Raw genomic sequence first — 17,727 nt, 5'->3', positions numbered from 1 at the left:
TTATTTCTATCCTTTTCTGATATTTTCAAAAAGGAGTAGTATTTTAATGAAAAAAAAAGAAATTCATGTTTGTTTTAGATTTGATCAAATACTTTAGTAATGTAGAGGAAAGTTTAGTGCTTGCATGTATTATGCATTGTAATGAAATACATTCTTTAATAAATTTTATACATCTTGCACTGCTAAAATACTATTTACATAAAATGATAACAAATAAATATGCGAAGTACATTGAATAACGCAATGTTTAGAACTTGCCAAGAAGAACATGTACTAATTCCTATCCACCTCCATTGTTACCTTAAGAGCAGCTCTCTCCATAGCAACTGAAAACTTTTCAGGGCAGCAATAAACTAATCCTCTCCAGCTTCCAGAGCACCATCAAGGAATTTTAAAAACATTGGACTTCCAGCAGCTAAGTACTTCTGAGGATTCAGAAGGCCACAAACCTAGATACACGTTCTGTTTCCCTTCAGAAGGTAAGAAAATAACATATAGAAATAAATGCTCATAATATCTTTGCAACAATGATATGTATTCTTAACTGTTAACAGTAAAATATATCTAAACACCAGAAGATTTCCTAACATTTAAAAGCATACTAACCTTTATTTGAGTGAATGCCCATTTGAATTCAGCCATTCTTTTTCATTTTAAATGCTTTGTCAGCAGTTTCCTTAAAAATAAGACAAACGTCTTATATTGCAGATAGAAGAAGCTGAATGTATATGTAACTATTTAGCACATGTGCATTGTTATCTTGATATGTATGTCATTGCTAGCATCTGTTCATGAGTAAAATCAAAACCTCTGTGGAAAACAGAAGTGAAACTTTCATTTTTCTTGTGCTTAGACATTGAGATAGAATATTGTTAAGGTAGAGGTGGTGATTTATTAGGAAGGATAGTAACAAGACAGATTTATAGTAAAATATGTTTTTGCACCTAGAAATACCTTTAAGTCAAACAAGAATTAACTTTAATTGTTTAAGTCAAACATTGTTTAGAGTGTGTTTGTTCTTTGAGTGAAATTAAGACTCAGCTTTGTCACTCTTTCATCTGATCATAAAATATCACTGATTTTTAGGTGTATCTTGTTCATTCTTATTTTGTGCTGTATAGCTGTAGTTTGGTAACGTTGGTTAAGTGTTTTGAAAATAGAACCTGTTCTCTATCATTGCTGTGTAACGTAATTACTGCACATTCATATCAGTATTACATAAGTAATATTTATTTACAGCTGGGTTTGCTATTAAAAGCCTGTTTCATAATGGAATGAAAGTAAAAGAAATGGTATTTTCATGTTCTTACCAAAAAGAATTATTAGTGAATACAGTAACGTAACACTGAAGTGAAAGACATGCACTTTATTTTTAAGAGGAGGGAAGGGCACTTTGAGACAAGCTCTTGTTGGTAATTCTACAGAAGTTTTAAGGCCATGGTTGTCTTAATTTCCTGCTGTTCTGTGCTGTAAAGCCCTTACAGGCTCCCTGTTGTTCAAAAACAGCTTGTCACTGCAAATCAGCTTAGCCTACCAATTAATAAATCCTTTCAAACATATTGCATTAACACCAATTAAAGGGTTGGGGTTTTTTTCCCCTTTACCATTCAGATTCCTCAGGTTTCCAGTTTAAGCTCTGAAGCGCAAACAACAATACAACGTTGAGTGCAGATCCCGCACTGCAGGAAGAGGAGATGTATTTTCTGACCAAGCGTCCAGCTCTTGGGGTGGTATGTTCTGCTTTCATATTCACCGTGCTCATTGCTGAAGGACAGCCTGGGGAAGAGCATGGGCAGGATGGCAGCTCTGCTCCCAGCCGAGGCTTTCTGATGGAAGTTTTACGCCTTCTTTCAGCTGAAAACACTGAGCTCCACATGAACCACTCACGAGAACTGGTCAAAATGTTACTGGAGAGAACTGAATGCCCAGAGTGGATTTATGGCATGCAAGAGGATTGTAATCTGGTTAGTGCTTCAATTAATGAGGGATATCTTTACAGGATCGGCAGTGAGTTCTAACATTATTTATTAGAATGATACTGTCCTGAATACAGAACCTAAACATGTAAAAAGCTTGTTGTTGCCGCAAAAAAATTTTCTTCTTTAAGTGTTTATTTTGAATTATTAATATTTATTGTTCGAGCTCATAAAGAGATATTCCAAACCTGATATTCCTTAAAAATGCCATACTTCAGTTGTATAACACTAATAATTTTTCTTTAAAAATTGTCAAGTGTATCTTTCCTAAGAAAAGTTTTTCTACTTAAACCTGATCTAACAATAAGGCCTGAGCTTGAATTTGGGGTAGGGGATTCCCACTGTGGAAGGACATAAGTAAACACTGAGGACCAGTTCTGCTTTTCTTTCCTTTTTATTTTCTTTTATTCTGGATATTATATCATAAAATTGAAACCCAGACAGGATTGTTTCAGATTTATGTGCCACTTCACTGAAACTTTCAGAATTAGGGGAGGCTTTTGGTAAGCAGTTCAGGTCAAGGAAAATCAAAAGCAGAACAATAAATCTACAAATCCACATTGAAACTGGAAATAGTCCAGGGTAAAGTTTCACTGAAGCATTGGTTGTCTAGTTGAGTTGAGAATGTTTCAGAACTGATTCATGATTCAATGAGGAAAGGACAGACACAGTGGTAAGTGGGTAACTTAGCTGAAAAGGACAACAAAGGACTTGGTCAGTCTTGGCATTCAGTAACATTACTCTGGCTCTGGCACTGTTTGGTGACCTACATACAGCAGTGTCACTTTATACCCCAGTAATGAGGGTGGTCATAAAGGTGAATACTTCCACAAGGTACTATTCTCGGTGATCTGCCAAGTCAATGAAATGGGGATCTTTTTATCCTATGCAGTAGACAGCTGCTTACTTAATTGGCCCTTTCCATAAATGCTCCAATTTCCCATATGAGCCTAAATGTGAAATTTCATACATAGATAATGTAGATTCCTGTTATTCCCTAAAGAGAGATTTTTTTTTAAGGAGATTGTGCACATATGGGCAATGGATATGTATCAGATATGGACCCAGATCAAAAGTGGAGAATGTATTTATTAAACATGGGTCCTCCTAAACTTCACAAAACAGGGGTCTAGGTTTTTGTTCACCCTATTTGTTTTGTTTCTCTTGGTTGCCAAATTTTTTCCTTGTGTTTGTGATGTATTTCTGGAGAGCCTGCCCACTGTGTCCTTGGATGGAAGAAATCTAAAAGAAACTTAGCTAGAGCTTACTTTGCTCACTACTGCTTAGGCTTCATCTTGGAAGTTTCCCATGGGAGGAATTTGAGGACTTCCAGCATTTCCAGTACTCCTCAGTGTTGGCTGAGTCAGAAACACTGCATACATCTTGCACTGCCAGTGTTTCTGTGACAGCGCCACAGAAACACAGCTGTCTATAGGGAATCCATCAGAGAGATATGGCATCTTCAGTCACATGGAGCCCACATGGCACTGTGCTGAAATCTTCCATGATGATTTAACAAGATTTGGTAATCCAAGACAGCAAAAACTATGCAAGAAGCACTGTCCTTCAAGACCATCAAAATTTGAAACAGAATGCCCCACTTTAGCTTGGCATTTTCTTTCTCATACTTGTTGGGAATAACTAATTGATTTCAGATTAAACTTTCTCTGCTAAATCCAGGATTCCATCTATACCATTACTTTGTTTTTAGATGTCTTTATTATTATTTTTAATGATGTCTCTAATGTGCATTTAAAAGAAGTGAAGTTTAGCATTTTTTTTAGACTCTCTTCTGGTCCCAAAAGACCCTCATCCTGGCCCCAAGATTCTTTGGGCAGGGACTGTGCATCTGGCAGTTCTTTGTCTCCTAAGCATACAGAAGGCATATATTTCTTGCATTTTTTTCTGAACTTCTGGCTCCTTAAGCAAAAGAAACTTAGAGTTCACTGCCTTCTCTGTTGCTTCGTCTAAATCAAGGACATGCAGATGGTTATTCCTGTAAAATATTAGTACCGGGGGGAAAAAAAAGAAAAGCAAATGAGTGATGAACGAATTTATACTCTTTTAATATTTCTTCAAGTGTCACTCTCCATGGGCTACCCTTATACTGTGGAGTAACTACATCTTTTAAGACACCTGCTTCCTTCCAATTAGCCATTTTCAGCCATCGTCCTTACAAAATGATGGATTCACTAATTACAATTTATCCTCACTGGGTTTTGAATTCTTCTAAAAATCACTGAAAATCTTCCACTACATGCAGTATGTTTATTGTATTACTACTGAGTGTTCATAAAGGCTGGCTGACTAACTTGATGTCTTTGGACAGAAAACAGAATAGCTATATTTCTTCTAGCCCAAATAGTAATTCTCACAGACATGCATTAGTAAAAGTTAGACTTACAGATCTTGATAGGCAATGTAAGCAGGACATGGTGGATCATACTGTAATCTAGTTTATTATGAGTATAAACAGTTAATTTGGATATTAATACCCCGGGGGGATTTTTTGGTTTGGGGTTTTTTTTAGACTATTTTGAGAATTTTCATTAGAATTATTTATATTAAAAAGTAGCAGGTCTCTCAGTCCCTCCAAAGAACATTGGCTTCTGAACACAACACTGTGTGTTTCATTAACCCAGCTTCAGTGTAGGAAAATGAACATGTAAGGTGAGCCACACAAACCAACCATATCAGGCTTGTAGCCATGAACAATTTATTCTGACAAATTAGACTCTTTCTGCATTCATTAATTTATTAATGTACAGTGTTGATCCTCCCACAGTACCTTCATGTGTTATACTTTCTTCTCTGAAATGTACAGTTTGGCTGCTCAACCATAATGGTTGAGATTAGCTGACACACCTATAGTATGCTTGGAAAGGAGTCTGTTGGAGAAGAGCAGATGCACAATGAATGACATTAGTTACAGGACCTCTTCAAAAAAGTTTCTTTATTCTGTAGTTCAGTATCTTATTTCTCATAAGTTGACATAGACCTCTGTTAGCCTTCTGGTCTAATTTTAAAGCCTAACTTTTGTTTGAACTGGAAAAAAGTTTCTGGAAAATGTCTTTGTATTAAAAAAAACCAAAAAACCACATATTAAAACCCTGTGCTGAGATAGAAAACCTACACAGGGTGAGTACGTATTTCCAGTCCTTCTTGAAATGTGTTTGAAATAGTAAATGGTGTTGAGACCTTGTACTAGCTGTCTGCACTGGATTGCATTGTTGCAGTTAACAGAATTCATTAAGAAAAATATAAAAATGGCTGGTGATTATAGGGTCAATTCAGTTTTTCAACAGTGCATTAATATGATATAACTTCTGTTTACATACCCTGAATTAAACTACAGTCCAGATATGGTTTTTGTCTTAAAATGTAAACACATATAGCATGCACAGATGAAAATATGAATAGCCTTAGCCCTTATCTAATATATTTATAACCAGAAGTATAATCTGTTGAAGCCAGTAGAAGTCTTTCAATCTCTACAGTGATTGATCAGAAGTATTCCTAATTTGCAGTGAATCTTAAATCATCAAATCATTGAATCATAGAATGGTTTGTGTTGGAAGGGACCTCAAAGATCTAGTTCCAATCCCCCTGCCATGGGTAGGGGCACCTTCCACTGGACCACATTGCTCAAAGCCTTATCTCTAAGACACTTGACTTTTCTTAAAAACAAAAGTGGCTCTGGGAAAAAAAAAATACATGGTGTGATCTTGCAGCCATAGAACTGCAATGAGTTACCTTTATATCCTCCTCCTGCCATTCAGTCAGTCTGCATCTGTGTAGTTTTGGGTTCTATCGCCTAAATATAAAAGTTGAATTCTCCCTTTGTCCTTCCTAATCATATTTGCAGATGCCTGGAAGTGTATTACTTTAGTCAAATTTCCATTTATTTTTATTTCTTCACAGTGCCTTGACCCAGATGCTTTGTTACTAATAGCTGGAGGAAATTTAGAAGACCATCTCAGTGAAAAAGTATTTGAGAGAATTTCTCTTATTCTCCTCTACTACATTCTTCATCAAAGAGATATGTGTTCTTCAGAACTCAGCTTGAATAATAAGAATTATAAATTTTACCTACAGAGTATGCTTAGTTTAAGACATGATGAAGACTGTTACCATTTTTCACGGAATGAAACTGAAGATATTTTAGCTGCAGTAAGGCAACATTTTAAAACTTCTGAAACCCAGGTAAAGAAAACATAAGTAAATATAGCTTTGTATTTATTACTTAGATGATGCCTTATGCTAGTGCATATATTGTGTCAGTATCACGGTCCACCAGAAAACTGGTAAATAAGAGTGTGAGAGCAGAGGCTGAACTTTGGTGTTTTGTTATATGTGCTTTTTAATGCTGGCTTCCTCCTTGAGTTTCTTTCGGTATGTGCTACCTAGCACTTCCACAGGGTCCACTGAGACATGGTTGGGGGCATAATGCATATTAGGGACTATTCCCAATATGTAATTTAGATGCAGTTGCCCTGCTTGGGCCAGACAGAAAAGAGCATCACTGTGTAGATGCAATAAGGAATCTGTGGATGCAATAAGGAATCTGTCCAAAGATATGATGGTTTCCTTCAGCTGGAACACATACATATGTGACTAACTATCTACCAGCATGGATATGCCTTGTAGAATAATTGATACAGATAAGCTTAAATTTAAAGTTGCTAAAAAAATAAAGCATACTGCTTTCTCACTACTGTTTATTATTCTTTAGCTCAAGTAATTAATAGAATAATATTCTAGAGTTCAAAATCTAAGAAAAACTGTTTTCCTTGTAATGGGTAATAAAATAGTTTTTTGTCAGATTAGAGAACTCCTGAAGTGCAGACTGACCCCCTGTTTGTAGCCCCTTAGATCCTCTTATAGTATTGAATTAAATTTGGTTTACTGTGAAGCTTGCATTTTCCCTTTCTTTCTCATTTCATTAGATTTTAATTTACCTTATACTGTTGTAGACTTTTCTGCACAAATAGAAGATGGAAAGGAGTGCTGGCTGTGTCCAGAATATTGAAGGCCTTCAGTTCCTCTTTCTGTCTTCTTTGTGTAATCATTTCCCATCATAAATTATTCATTGACCAGTACTGTTGTTTTTGAGTCTTGGTGAACGTGCCGACTTTCAAGAACTCCAATGGTATCTGAGCAACTGTAAAGAGGCATCAGTGTGTATTTTGGAATGTCAAGACAGAATAACAACCCATAAAGTGCTTTACTGTTTGTTTATGCTGGCAGTATACTCAGTTGTCAAGCCTGTCCAGTAACTAAGAATTCATCACTCACTGACCTGAAGAAAAAAAAGTTTTTTTTTTTTAATGAAAGGTACTCAAAACGTAATAGCATAATACTTAGGCTCACAACACTTGAGTTATGGAAAAGGGCCAATGATGCAGGGTAGTAATAGAAGGAAAGCATTTTTCATGGATCTATGTGTTTTTGTTTCACAGTAAATATCCTCTTCTCAGCTATATCACCTAATTTCTTGTATGAAATGAGAGATTAAATTTGGGGTTGTGGAAATTTTAATATGTAATGAAAGAACAGGAAAAGAAATACCAATCTGTCTGCAGTGTTTATGGCCTACATACAGAGAGATGAGCATATATAAAATAAAAATTACTGTACTGGCTCATCTAGTTGACTTTTAGTTAATATGACTTAGAAATAAATGAAATAAAATATTTTTGCCTTTTGTTGTTGTTGTTGTTTCTTTCAAACCCCAACTCCTTGAAGTGAAAATAAACAAGAAAGGCAAAAATGGAAGAAAACAGGGATAAGTTTCCAGGTAACAGAGGGCTGCACTCTACTCACTCACTTCAGAGCTGCAGACATTCACACACATGGTTGTACACCACTGACTACTCTTCCTGTTTGGTCACCCAGCAGACAAGTTACTCTTTATTTGCAAAATTATGTCTTTCCATTTTATCCTCAGATAACTACTCCATAACAAATTATTGTTTCTGTTTAATAGAGAACTAAAAGGTTTTAGCGGATTCTCTCTGAAGTTTGAGATGAAGAGTTAAAGGCTGTATTATTTAAGTCAATTTTCTGTACCGTAACAAAAATCTCTTTTCTGCCTCTTTCTGGAAGTAGATGGAGATGCAATAGAAGACACAGGAATAATACAAATGGCATGAAAATAACACTAAGCAAAAATAACCCTAAACACAAATAACCTGAATGAAGGACTATACTTTTACCCCATTAGACAATGAGTAAAAGTTCAGGATTTTTGATTCTATGCCTGTTTTCATGAAAATGTTCTTTGTTTCACTGTCCTGCTGTCAAGTACAGTTTCAGTCTTAGCATTTTTCCTACTCTGGCTGTCTGTGAAAGTGTTCTCCCCAGTTTCTCCTCTTGTCACTCTGATTATTTAAATGAAGGTGACCAGGGCTGCCTTCATGCTGTTTTCTCCTGATTTCAGTGTGTTGATGTGAGCACTCTGGAGAAAATTGCTGATATAATGGACATAGATGGTGCCGATGAAAACACTCTTCCACGCCTGGCTGCTTTAATCATCACTCTGGCTCTCCAAGGAGTCTGTATGGGGAAGGCAAGTTTGCCTTCCCCAGAATTCTTTATAAAATATATTTTCAGTTCTCTAAACAGTACCACTGACCTTCAAGTGACAGGTAAGCTATTTATTTGTCTCGAATTGCCTTTTGCAACATATATTTAATGTATACTGTCTTTAAATGCCTAAAGAACTCTTTGCACTTCATTTAAATTTTTCATTTTTAAGCTGTTGTTCTCTGAAATTAAAAAAAAATATTGGAAAATAAGCTCTGATAATTTTTTGAGAGTTATAAAGCAAATTGTTACTGAGATTATTGCATTTTCTTAAACATTATTGTATTACTGAGTTGCTCAGCAACATCTGAATTACCCAAGAGGGCTCTGAGAGTGGCAATCTAGATGTGAGGGCACAGTTCACGCGGGCTTCACTTTCATTGCTTCTTCACACAGATCTTCATGCGTTGCAGGACTCTTTTAGGGGTAGATGGGATAATTCTCATATGGTAGCCAGATCAGGTGCCTTATTCACACACATCAGTGTAGACGTACCTCCAGAAGAAATAAAATAGATGGGGGTTGCTTTGTTTTGGCCAAGCGCTAATTTTTTCTTGCTGTACCTGAAAACATCTTTGTGGTTTGTGCTTCCCAACGCACCTTCTGTTCTTGGTAGCCAGTTCTTGAATCTGGAATACACAAAGGTCATTTTCTTAAGGAACTTCATTGTTGGATTTATCATAAATGCAACTTACCCGTAAATAGATAGAAGTATAGAAGAGTTCTGAGTAGTTAAAAAAATAACAAAAAAACCCCACCTTGGGATGAAACAAACAAAACAACAAAAAAATGTTGAGCTCTCAGCAGCTGCTACTAAGTTCCATAAAAGGTTCTGCATGCTTCGTTTAGGAAGTTACACCATCAACTCAGGCCTAGAATGGATTTAGAAGGTTTTTATAAAACATCTACTTTTCCTTGTTTGTGGTAACTGCTAACAGCAACAATTTGTAAACTTTGAAAGCACTTTTAAAAAGTTACATTGAGTTAAAGTAGGTTATAAAGTTGAATTGAGCATAAGTAAAAACATTTTTACCATTCATAGGTTACACAGAGGTATGTTGAATCACAGAAATAAATATTTAAAAAAAGCACTCTTCCTTTAAGGATGCCCAGACAGATCTAAAATAATTGACTCAAGGATGGATGGAGCCCTCTACACACACTGCTACTAAGTGGCTGTATATGGTGAACTCTGGGCTGCAGTGAAGATAATAGCAGGACTTTATCATTGGTGGAGTTAGGGTGTCATTCAGAAAAACAAAAAAAATATTCTCTACCAGTTTGTTGTAGGCAGATGTACTTTAAGCCTAAACTAATTAAACTGTCCTTTTAAATGTGTTTAAATTCTTAATAGTAACTTCAGGAAAGACTAAGGAACTGGAAGCATGGAAAAAAGAAAATTAGATTTGATTACATTTAGAAAATAAACCTAGCTGCAGCTCCATTCGGATCTGTTTGCCTAAGTAGCTAAAATAAAGTAGTCATCAGAAGCATTTTTGTAAGATTTATCATTAAGATTATACCATTTCCATTATCTGATTAGCAACATTGAAAAATTATGGATTATCACATGGAAACATTCTTATTCTCATTGATCTAAATTCTTTTGAAATTAGTTTGTGGACCACTTTTGTTTCTAATGGACAAATTAAGGTTTACAGAAACTATGTTTTCATTTGAAAATGCAGGGGTGAAGAAAGGTGATAAGTTAGACAGGATAGGGTATGCCTCCTCAAATAAGCAGGCATTTCATCAGCAGAAGCCCCCATTGCTATGTCATGGGGTACACCCCTGCATTATCTGAGGTTTGAATTAGGGATTCTGATTCCCTCCATCCTATTTCAGTGCTATGAGGAGAGATGCTTCCCAAGTAACCAAAGGAGAGAGAAAATCTGCTGCCCTGTGTTCCACTTCCTAAGTGCACAGCATCCTGAAGATTGATTTCAGGACACCCTATAAAAGATCTGTCTTCTGATCTCAATACCTGGCCATGACAGCTCAGTGTGGAGTTCCACTTACAGAGGAAAATTTTAAGAACAGTAAAGTTATTTACCAGTAACTTTGTAAGAGACTGATAATTCACTGCAAGATGAATTGCCTTTTGGTCATATCTGTTTTCTTCTGAGACAGTCATAGGCAAAACATCTAATTGTGGTATGTAAAAAAAGGAAAGGCTCACTATCTAGGTGTCTTGAACTTCCAGAGTTCATAAGTAGAAATTACTTCCTAAACCAAACTGAGGAAAGAATATTAAAATGAGAAGTTGAATTACTGTTATAATTAACAAAATTTTAATAATTTTTTGTTTGTTTTCTCTTTTAAATGTGTATTTTCCCATGGTAACATATCTGTTTTCTAATGAATTGCTAGAACTAGAACAACTACTAAATGTGCTTACAGCCAAAAAGAGCTGCACTGTAAATGGACAATTGCACAGTCACAAAAAAAGACGCTACAGTATGGCAATAAGAGATGTTGGAAGAAAAAATACTCCAGTCAAAGGAAACCAAACAAAAGACTACCTGAAAGGCTATTTTGAAGATCCTGAAGGGAACACAGACTGGGACCAGGTTAATTTATTTTTATGTTCTAATAGTATTGGTTACAGAATTTCAGTGACAATAGTTCAAACTGGTTTGCAAACAGTACATTATTTCTAAGGTAAAATATTAATTTCAAAAAGTCATGTTGATACTGATGGAAATACATTTTTATCTAGTTATATTTGTTTAAATATTAATTGGGGAAAGAACTTTATGCATGTTGACTGTGTGATTAAAGTAGCTGGGAAGGGCTAACAGAATAGTTACATGGAATCGGGTGTTTCCGTAAGACACAGAGGAGGGTAGGAACACAGCTTCAATGTTTTCACACTGTTTATTAGAGACTTCTTGTCACAAAGCTTCTAGGGCCCCTTAAATGACCTGGTAGAAAGAAGCGTTGCTTTGTACTAAGGAAAACAAAGTAAATTAAGGTTTCTATGTAAGTTGCTTTTAAAAGGCTTCTGTAAACTGAAGATTGGGAATTTCCAAACTGTTTTAATATACATCTATGGAATCTAGAAGCTTTCTTTAGAAAGTATAGAGTCTGTAAGATGGGGTCCTAGCTATTACCCGGTATACTCTTTGAGGACTTTGAAGGACTCTGACTCATTTCAGGTAGATTTATCCTTATCCTAAGAATTTGCAAATAAATGGTATATATTTTGATGTATACACTTGAAATATATACTTCAAAGGACATATTTCTATTATTTCAAGTTCTTTATAATTTATGTTAACTCAGTGACAATGTTTCTTCTCCCTTTAGTAGAATAAATGCCATGCAATTGCCTTTTGCTGTGTGGCTATTATATGATGTGGAACTGAGACAAATTACATCTGGTTAAATGTCATTTGGATAGATATTTATCTGTGTAATTTTATTGCATTTGAAATGCATACTCTATCAGTAGGTTTCTTTCCAGCTGTCCACAAAAAGGAATCATGCTGATTATCATGATGAGGCTTTTAATGGGGTCTCAAAACAATTTTAAATTAAGATTATTTAAAATATATTTCATATAAAATCTAAATTATGAAGGACAGAAATCGGTAGTGATACTGTCTGTAAAAGAAGTAAAAATGTTCTTCAGTAATAGAAGACTTTATGAAGCTCAGTTTTTTTGATTTCTTGAACTTCTGAGACTGGCTAACTCAAAGATAAGGGTGCAGGGGAGTTATCTGAATCCGAGGAGTCAACTGGGAGCCAAATATGCTGTATACATGAAAAAAAATCACAAAGAAACATCTGGAGAGATGATAATTGCTCTTCTGTGTTAATTCCTAGTTTCTCAAGGGTTTTTTTTCCATTCTTCCTCTTTCTAGCTATGTCTATTTTCCTTGACATATTCTATTAGACGACTTTGTGTTTCACTGTTGTGTTGCTAATTTTGTCCCCTTTTCCACACTTATGATTGCCATTGTGCTCCATTAGTAACAGATTCTGCTGCATGTGAGAAATTTACTCATTTATGGCTTGTGTTTACTAACTACATTAAGATCTGTAATTTAATTTTTAGATAGGAAATATTACCTGAAACATTATCACAGGAAAAAAGGTCACTGCTTTCTTTTTAAGTCATTATCTCTATATTTAAAAAACTTATATAAAGCAAGCAAGAAGCAGATGATCCAATAAGACAAATAATCTTAAATTATAGTAAACTATGTTACAATAACTCTATTCATTTGCTATTTCTCATTAAACAAACATGAATTTCAAAAACCAAAATCATCCATCCATCCATCCATCCATCCATCCATCCATCCATCCATCCATCCATCCATCCATCCAGTTTTTCACATGAAAATATGTAAATTTGATTTACTTGTTTATTTGGTATCATGGAGGTATCATCCAGGAGTACATGTATGGTTGCTTTACTAATGGAGATTTAGTGCTCTGCATCCCTGTTAGAAAGCTTAAAAATCTGGGGCTTGCAACTGGAAAGATGCAGGTCCTCATGCCCTAAGTCTTATAAAATCTTACTTATAAAATCTTAAAAGTTATACTTTGCGTGGTGGAAAGTTTATTTTTCAGTTGAGATTTTGCTTTTCATTTAAAATTCCTGAAAATAAATTCACATTAAGATTTAGGTTCATACTAATCCTGGACCTCATCTTCTCTATCCTTCAAACAGAGCCTACTTCTCAAAACAGAGCCAACGTCAAAGTCAGGTCAAGTTTCACAGAGCCATGTTCAGCTGAAATCTGAATGTCTCCAAACATGTTGATTCTGCAGTTTTTCTGGGAAACCTGTACCAGTGCTTTATTGATGGACTTCTTTATTATAGTAAATTAGATTTTTCCTTGCTGCAAGTAATACCTTTTGGCTCTCATTCTTTCTTCTCATGCACCTGAGAAATCTCTGGTTATCTTTTCCCTATAAACCCCCTTAGAAAGGTGAAGACTTAAGATACATACCAACCCTTCTCTTGCCAAACAACAAGATCAGGTCCCTCAGCCTCTCCCTGCACATGTACTGCAGTTTCCAGGACAACTTTGGAGCTCTCCATTGGACTTCCTGCAATTTGCCAATGTCTTTTACAGCTGGTAGAGTCCAGATGTGGACTCCTATGAAATGAGTGACCCGCAATATTTTCTTTTCCCACTTCCTGCTGGCTGCGCTCTTGCTAATGCAGCCCAGTGTGCAGTTAGTGGTCATTGCCACAAGGGCACACTGGTGGCTCATGTTCAAGTTGTCTGTCAGAACCCACACAATGGCTTTTTCTGTAAAACCTGCCTTCCTTGTGGTCAGTTTTCCCCAGCCTTTATTGATGCGTGGGGTTATTCTGTTTGAAGCACAAGAAATTTGTCTTGGCTGATCTTCATGAAAGTCTTGTCAGCCCATTTCTTTGGCTTGTCAAGATCCCTCTACATAGCAGGCACACCCATCAACATGTTACTAGTCCCAGTTGGATTTCACCTGTGAATACCATCTGGTGCACTCTGTTCCATCATTCAAGTTGTTAGTGAAGGTGTTAAATAATATAATTCCCATTCTGAACTGGTCAGCAGTGCTGCTCATAACCAGACACAAACTCAATAACCATCAACTTGATACCAGACACTGGTGTCCCCTACATCTAGTGTCAAAACCTCTGCCTACAATAGGCAAAATTAAGGTCTTTTCCAATATGGTAGTTCCTGCATTGTCTTCCTGCCCTCCTTCGGCTTGAAGGCAGAACACACTAGGTCCAGGGACAAGATCCTCTGTTATCCTGAAGACTTGTATGTGGTTTTCAGAATAAATTTACCAGTGCTCAATTAATTCAGTTTCTTAGTGAATTTCAAGGCATATTTTGCTTCACTAATGGATGGGCAAAGGCAGGAAGGTTGTTGGGTTACTTAAAAGTAACTATACTTAACAACTTTTTAATTTAAATAGTAATTTCCTTTCAAAAGAAGCTTAAACTTAAGTGATTAGGAAAAAAATACTTAGAAATTCCTTGATTCTTAGATGCAGACCAATCTAAATGAAAGAAAAAGAATTTTTTAAAAAAATTGAATCACAACTCATCAGATGAGATTAAGAAGTGAACATTATTCCTTTAGGTAAGATAACATATTTGATCTGGACTTCTCTTTAAAAGTGTTTACAGAAAGTCCTGCTAGAAGTGTTCTAATGCTAAGTGGTCATGTTTTTACTAGAACTTTCCTTCTGGAGATGAAAAAACAATTCTTCATGAAAATGTTTTGAAATATAAAGGTTCTAAAGTGGAGTTGTTTCTTTTGACAAAGAAATCTTCCTAACAAGAACAAAAAGAAGTTGGAATTCTGAAGTACCTCTAATAATACAATTATTAAGCAATCCTTGGGCCAAATTTAGGCTATATAACATCTACTTTCCTGACCTTAAAGTGACATGCCATTGTTTAAAGAATTAAAAAAATCCAATTTATTTCCATGTCTTACCAAAGATCCAGCACAAGGATGAATTAAGCTTTTGATGTAGTATCTTATGTTTATAGCATATATATAATATATAATTATATAATTATGTAATTGAAAAAAACCCTAAGTTTTACCTTTATACTAACAATATTATTTGTGTTAACATTAAAAAGAGAGTGGTTGGGCACTGGAACAGGTTTCCCAGAGAAGTAGTCAGAGCACCAAGCCTACCAGAGTTCAAAAAGTGTTTGGACAATGCTCTCAGGTGCATAGTGTGACTCTTCAGGATGGTCTTGTGTAGGATTAAGGGTTAGAATTGATGATCCTTGTTGGTCCCTTCCAACTTGCCATATTCTGTGATATTCTGTAAAATAGTTTTCTTAGTACATATGACAGTAAAATGTTGAGATATATTATTTTGTCAGATCCTTATGATATTAACCAGATTCCACATGTTGTGCTGCTTCCTTCCAAAGATTCTGGTCTTTCTGAAATATATAATAGTGTCTAGTTTAATTGGAAAAAATCTGGATGTAATTAAAGTAATTAAAATACTTTAACAAAAAAAGAGTATAGAAAACTAATTTTTTTCTAGACTGGACAACCCTGTTTTCTTCTAAGATTCCATATTTAACCTCAACATTAAATGCAGGTATATGCAACAGGTTCAGTAACTGTAATACTCTTCTACAAAGGTTTGTTTCTCTGCCAATGAACTTGTGAAGATATTTTTGAAAAACAGCTCTTCCTCCATTTCCAAGGACCACTTCAAGCAAATCAGTCCAGCTATCATTCAACAACTTTTAAGTTGTTCATGCCAGCTTCCTGACTTGAAGCAGACAAAGCTTCCACCAACAACTGTAGAAAGTGAGTTATGTTGTTATTAACAAATTCAGATAAAGAAATGCAGGCAGGGACTTAACTTTTGGAGGCATTTCATTCGTTAATGATATTAAAAGAAAACATGAGGAGATTTATGCACTCTGTAATTTATGCACTCTATAATTTCATAGCATGCACGTCAAATAATAGTACTATGGTGAGAAGTGAGGGGAATCAACAGTCTTAATTTTATATTAAATGGAATTCTATTTAATTATGTAAGGTTTTAAGCTTCATTTTCTTCATTTGAGGATTGCTTGATATTGGCAGCATGTGGACTGTAACAGGTCCTCACCTATGGGTTCCTGGGTGGTAAGAACTTATTTTGTGAAATTCTTACCAGGTCTACATTGAAATCCTTGCACTGCCATTACATAGCCTCAGGGTTACACTAGCCAACATTTTAGACCATGATGTGACAAATGTCTTAAGTTCTGTATGAATGTTACTGTTTTTTCAGATTGGGAGATTTTACAGCAGAGAAGCTTTGAGGATATTTCTGTGGGAAAAAAAGAAAATCCAGAAAAACAGTTACAAGGCAACAAGACTTGTGTGGTAGAGCTGGAACAAAACTGAGTTAGAATATAATCAAATTGTTTCCAGTCACAGTTGTAGCCCTCACATGTCTCTGCTCCCAGTGATTTCTGCTCCACCTGATCTGTTGATTCTGCTTCTCCTGTAATCAATCCCTAGTCCACCTTTTACAAAATATCTGAATCTGATCTGACCTAAAGGCTTCATAATGTGTTTTAGGTTTTGGGCTTGGTTTTCTGGCTTTAAACCAGTGATATCTGGGAAGTGGTTACAAACCAAATTGTGCTGGTGTATTACAGGGGACATTACTTTTGGTGAGACATTCGGTAGTCAGGAATGAACAAAAATGAATGGGCATCTAACCATAATAACCTGCATCTAGAGCAGCACTTTTTAGGCTGCAAATCAATGTTTTCATATGCCTTTATCCTAACATCTATATGGCCAGCTTCACATGAGTAGGTCTTTTAAAAACTAGTAAACTTTCCCAACATCCTGCTGGCCAATGATCCTTATGGAATAGCATGTGGATTAAAAAATATGGAAGGACTCTTGGATATCCCAAGAATGGTTGTAGGAGAAAAGTCATATAGAATAGGAAGAATCATTATGGGTCTTCAATAGGCAGAAGTCCTTTCTGATGAAATCTCTCTTCTCATTACCTGAGCACTTTGCAGTCTTTACTGCTTTGATCTTTTCTATGCTACACCATTATGATCATTTTTCAGATCAGGAATAAAGGGACAAAGAAAGAAAAGAAAGGAACTTAACCAGGTCAAATAACAAGGTTCATGAAAAATTCACTGTTAAGTGGGATTCTTCCAAGTCTAAAGCCATCAGCCCGATCAATGACAATTTAGGGATCTCATAAAGGTGAGAGATGAGAAAAACTGCACTATTCAGGTGCAGAATGGAAATAGTAAGAGCCCTTTCTTCAGCTGTTTCCTTGTGTTTTTTGACAAAGGAAGGTTTCCATGACCACAGGGACACTCCTGGTGTCTGGATATAGATAAAGGACTCCATGTTTGACCTATGCGTGACCTAGTGACCTGAGCATGGGCTCATTACTTTTATTCTCAGTTCTATTTTACTCACAGGCTGTGCTGGTTTGGCTAAGTAACCAAGGCCTGACCTTCCTTAAATATCTTCTATACCCTGCATTTGGATTTGCAGTCTGTGAAATTTACTGTCTGATTTTATGAGATGCTGAGCACTTGCAGTGCTATTAAAGTGTGAAATATTAAGTGACAGTTTTGAATATTTTGACATTAGTTCCTTTATGTGTGTTTCTCTTCAGTGTTTTACCCACATCATAT

The 17,727-nt window shown here is 35.7% G+C and overlaps 1 protein-coding gene across 5 annotated transcripts in view; it reads left to right on the top strand.

The window, feature by feature from the left end:
• The first annotated feature begins 334 nt into the window (after positions 1-334).
• The window catches only part of SLC39A12 (solute carrier family 39 member 12), a 34,970-nt gene continuing 17,577 nt past the window's right edge, over positions 335-17,727 (top strand). Inside the window, exons 1-7 of one of the 5 annotated variants that reach the window (XM_071560030.1) lie at positions 335-479; positions 1,612-1,730; positions 1,855-1,964; positions 5,898-6,179; positions 8,416-8,623; positions 10,932-11,131; positions 15,691-15,862. In XM_071560030.1, coding sequence (XP_071416131.1) covers positions 1,875-1,964; positions 5,898-6,179; positions 8,416-8,623; positions 10,932-11,131; positions 15,691-15,862 — 952 coding nt within the window. In that variant the 5' untranslated portion in view covers positions 335-479; positions 1,612-1,730; positions 1,855-1,874. Of the gene's footprint in view, positions 480-1,611; positions 2,008-5,897; positions 6,180-8,415; positions 8,624-10,931; positions 11,132-15,690; positions 15,863-17,727 lie in introns of those variants that run through there. The other 4 variants (XM_071560032.1, XM_071560028.1, XM_071560027.1 and 1 more) reach the window with 4 other exon arrangements.

Source organism: Pithys albifrons, chromosome 7 (genome assembly GCF_047495875.1).
Source record: "Pithys albifrons albifrons isolate INPA30051 chromosome 7, PitAlb_v1, whole genome shotgun sequence".
In the NCBI taxonomy this organism is placed as follows: Eukaryota; Metazoa; Chordata; class Aves; order Passeriformes; family Thamnophilidae; genus Pithys; species Pithys albifrons.
This window is presented reverse-complemented; position numbering and strand designations above follow the sequence as displayed.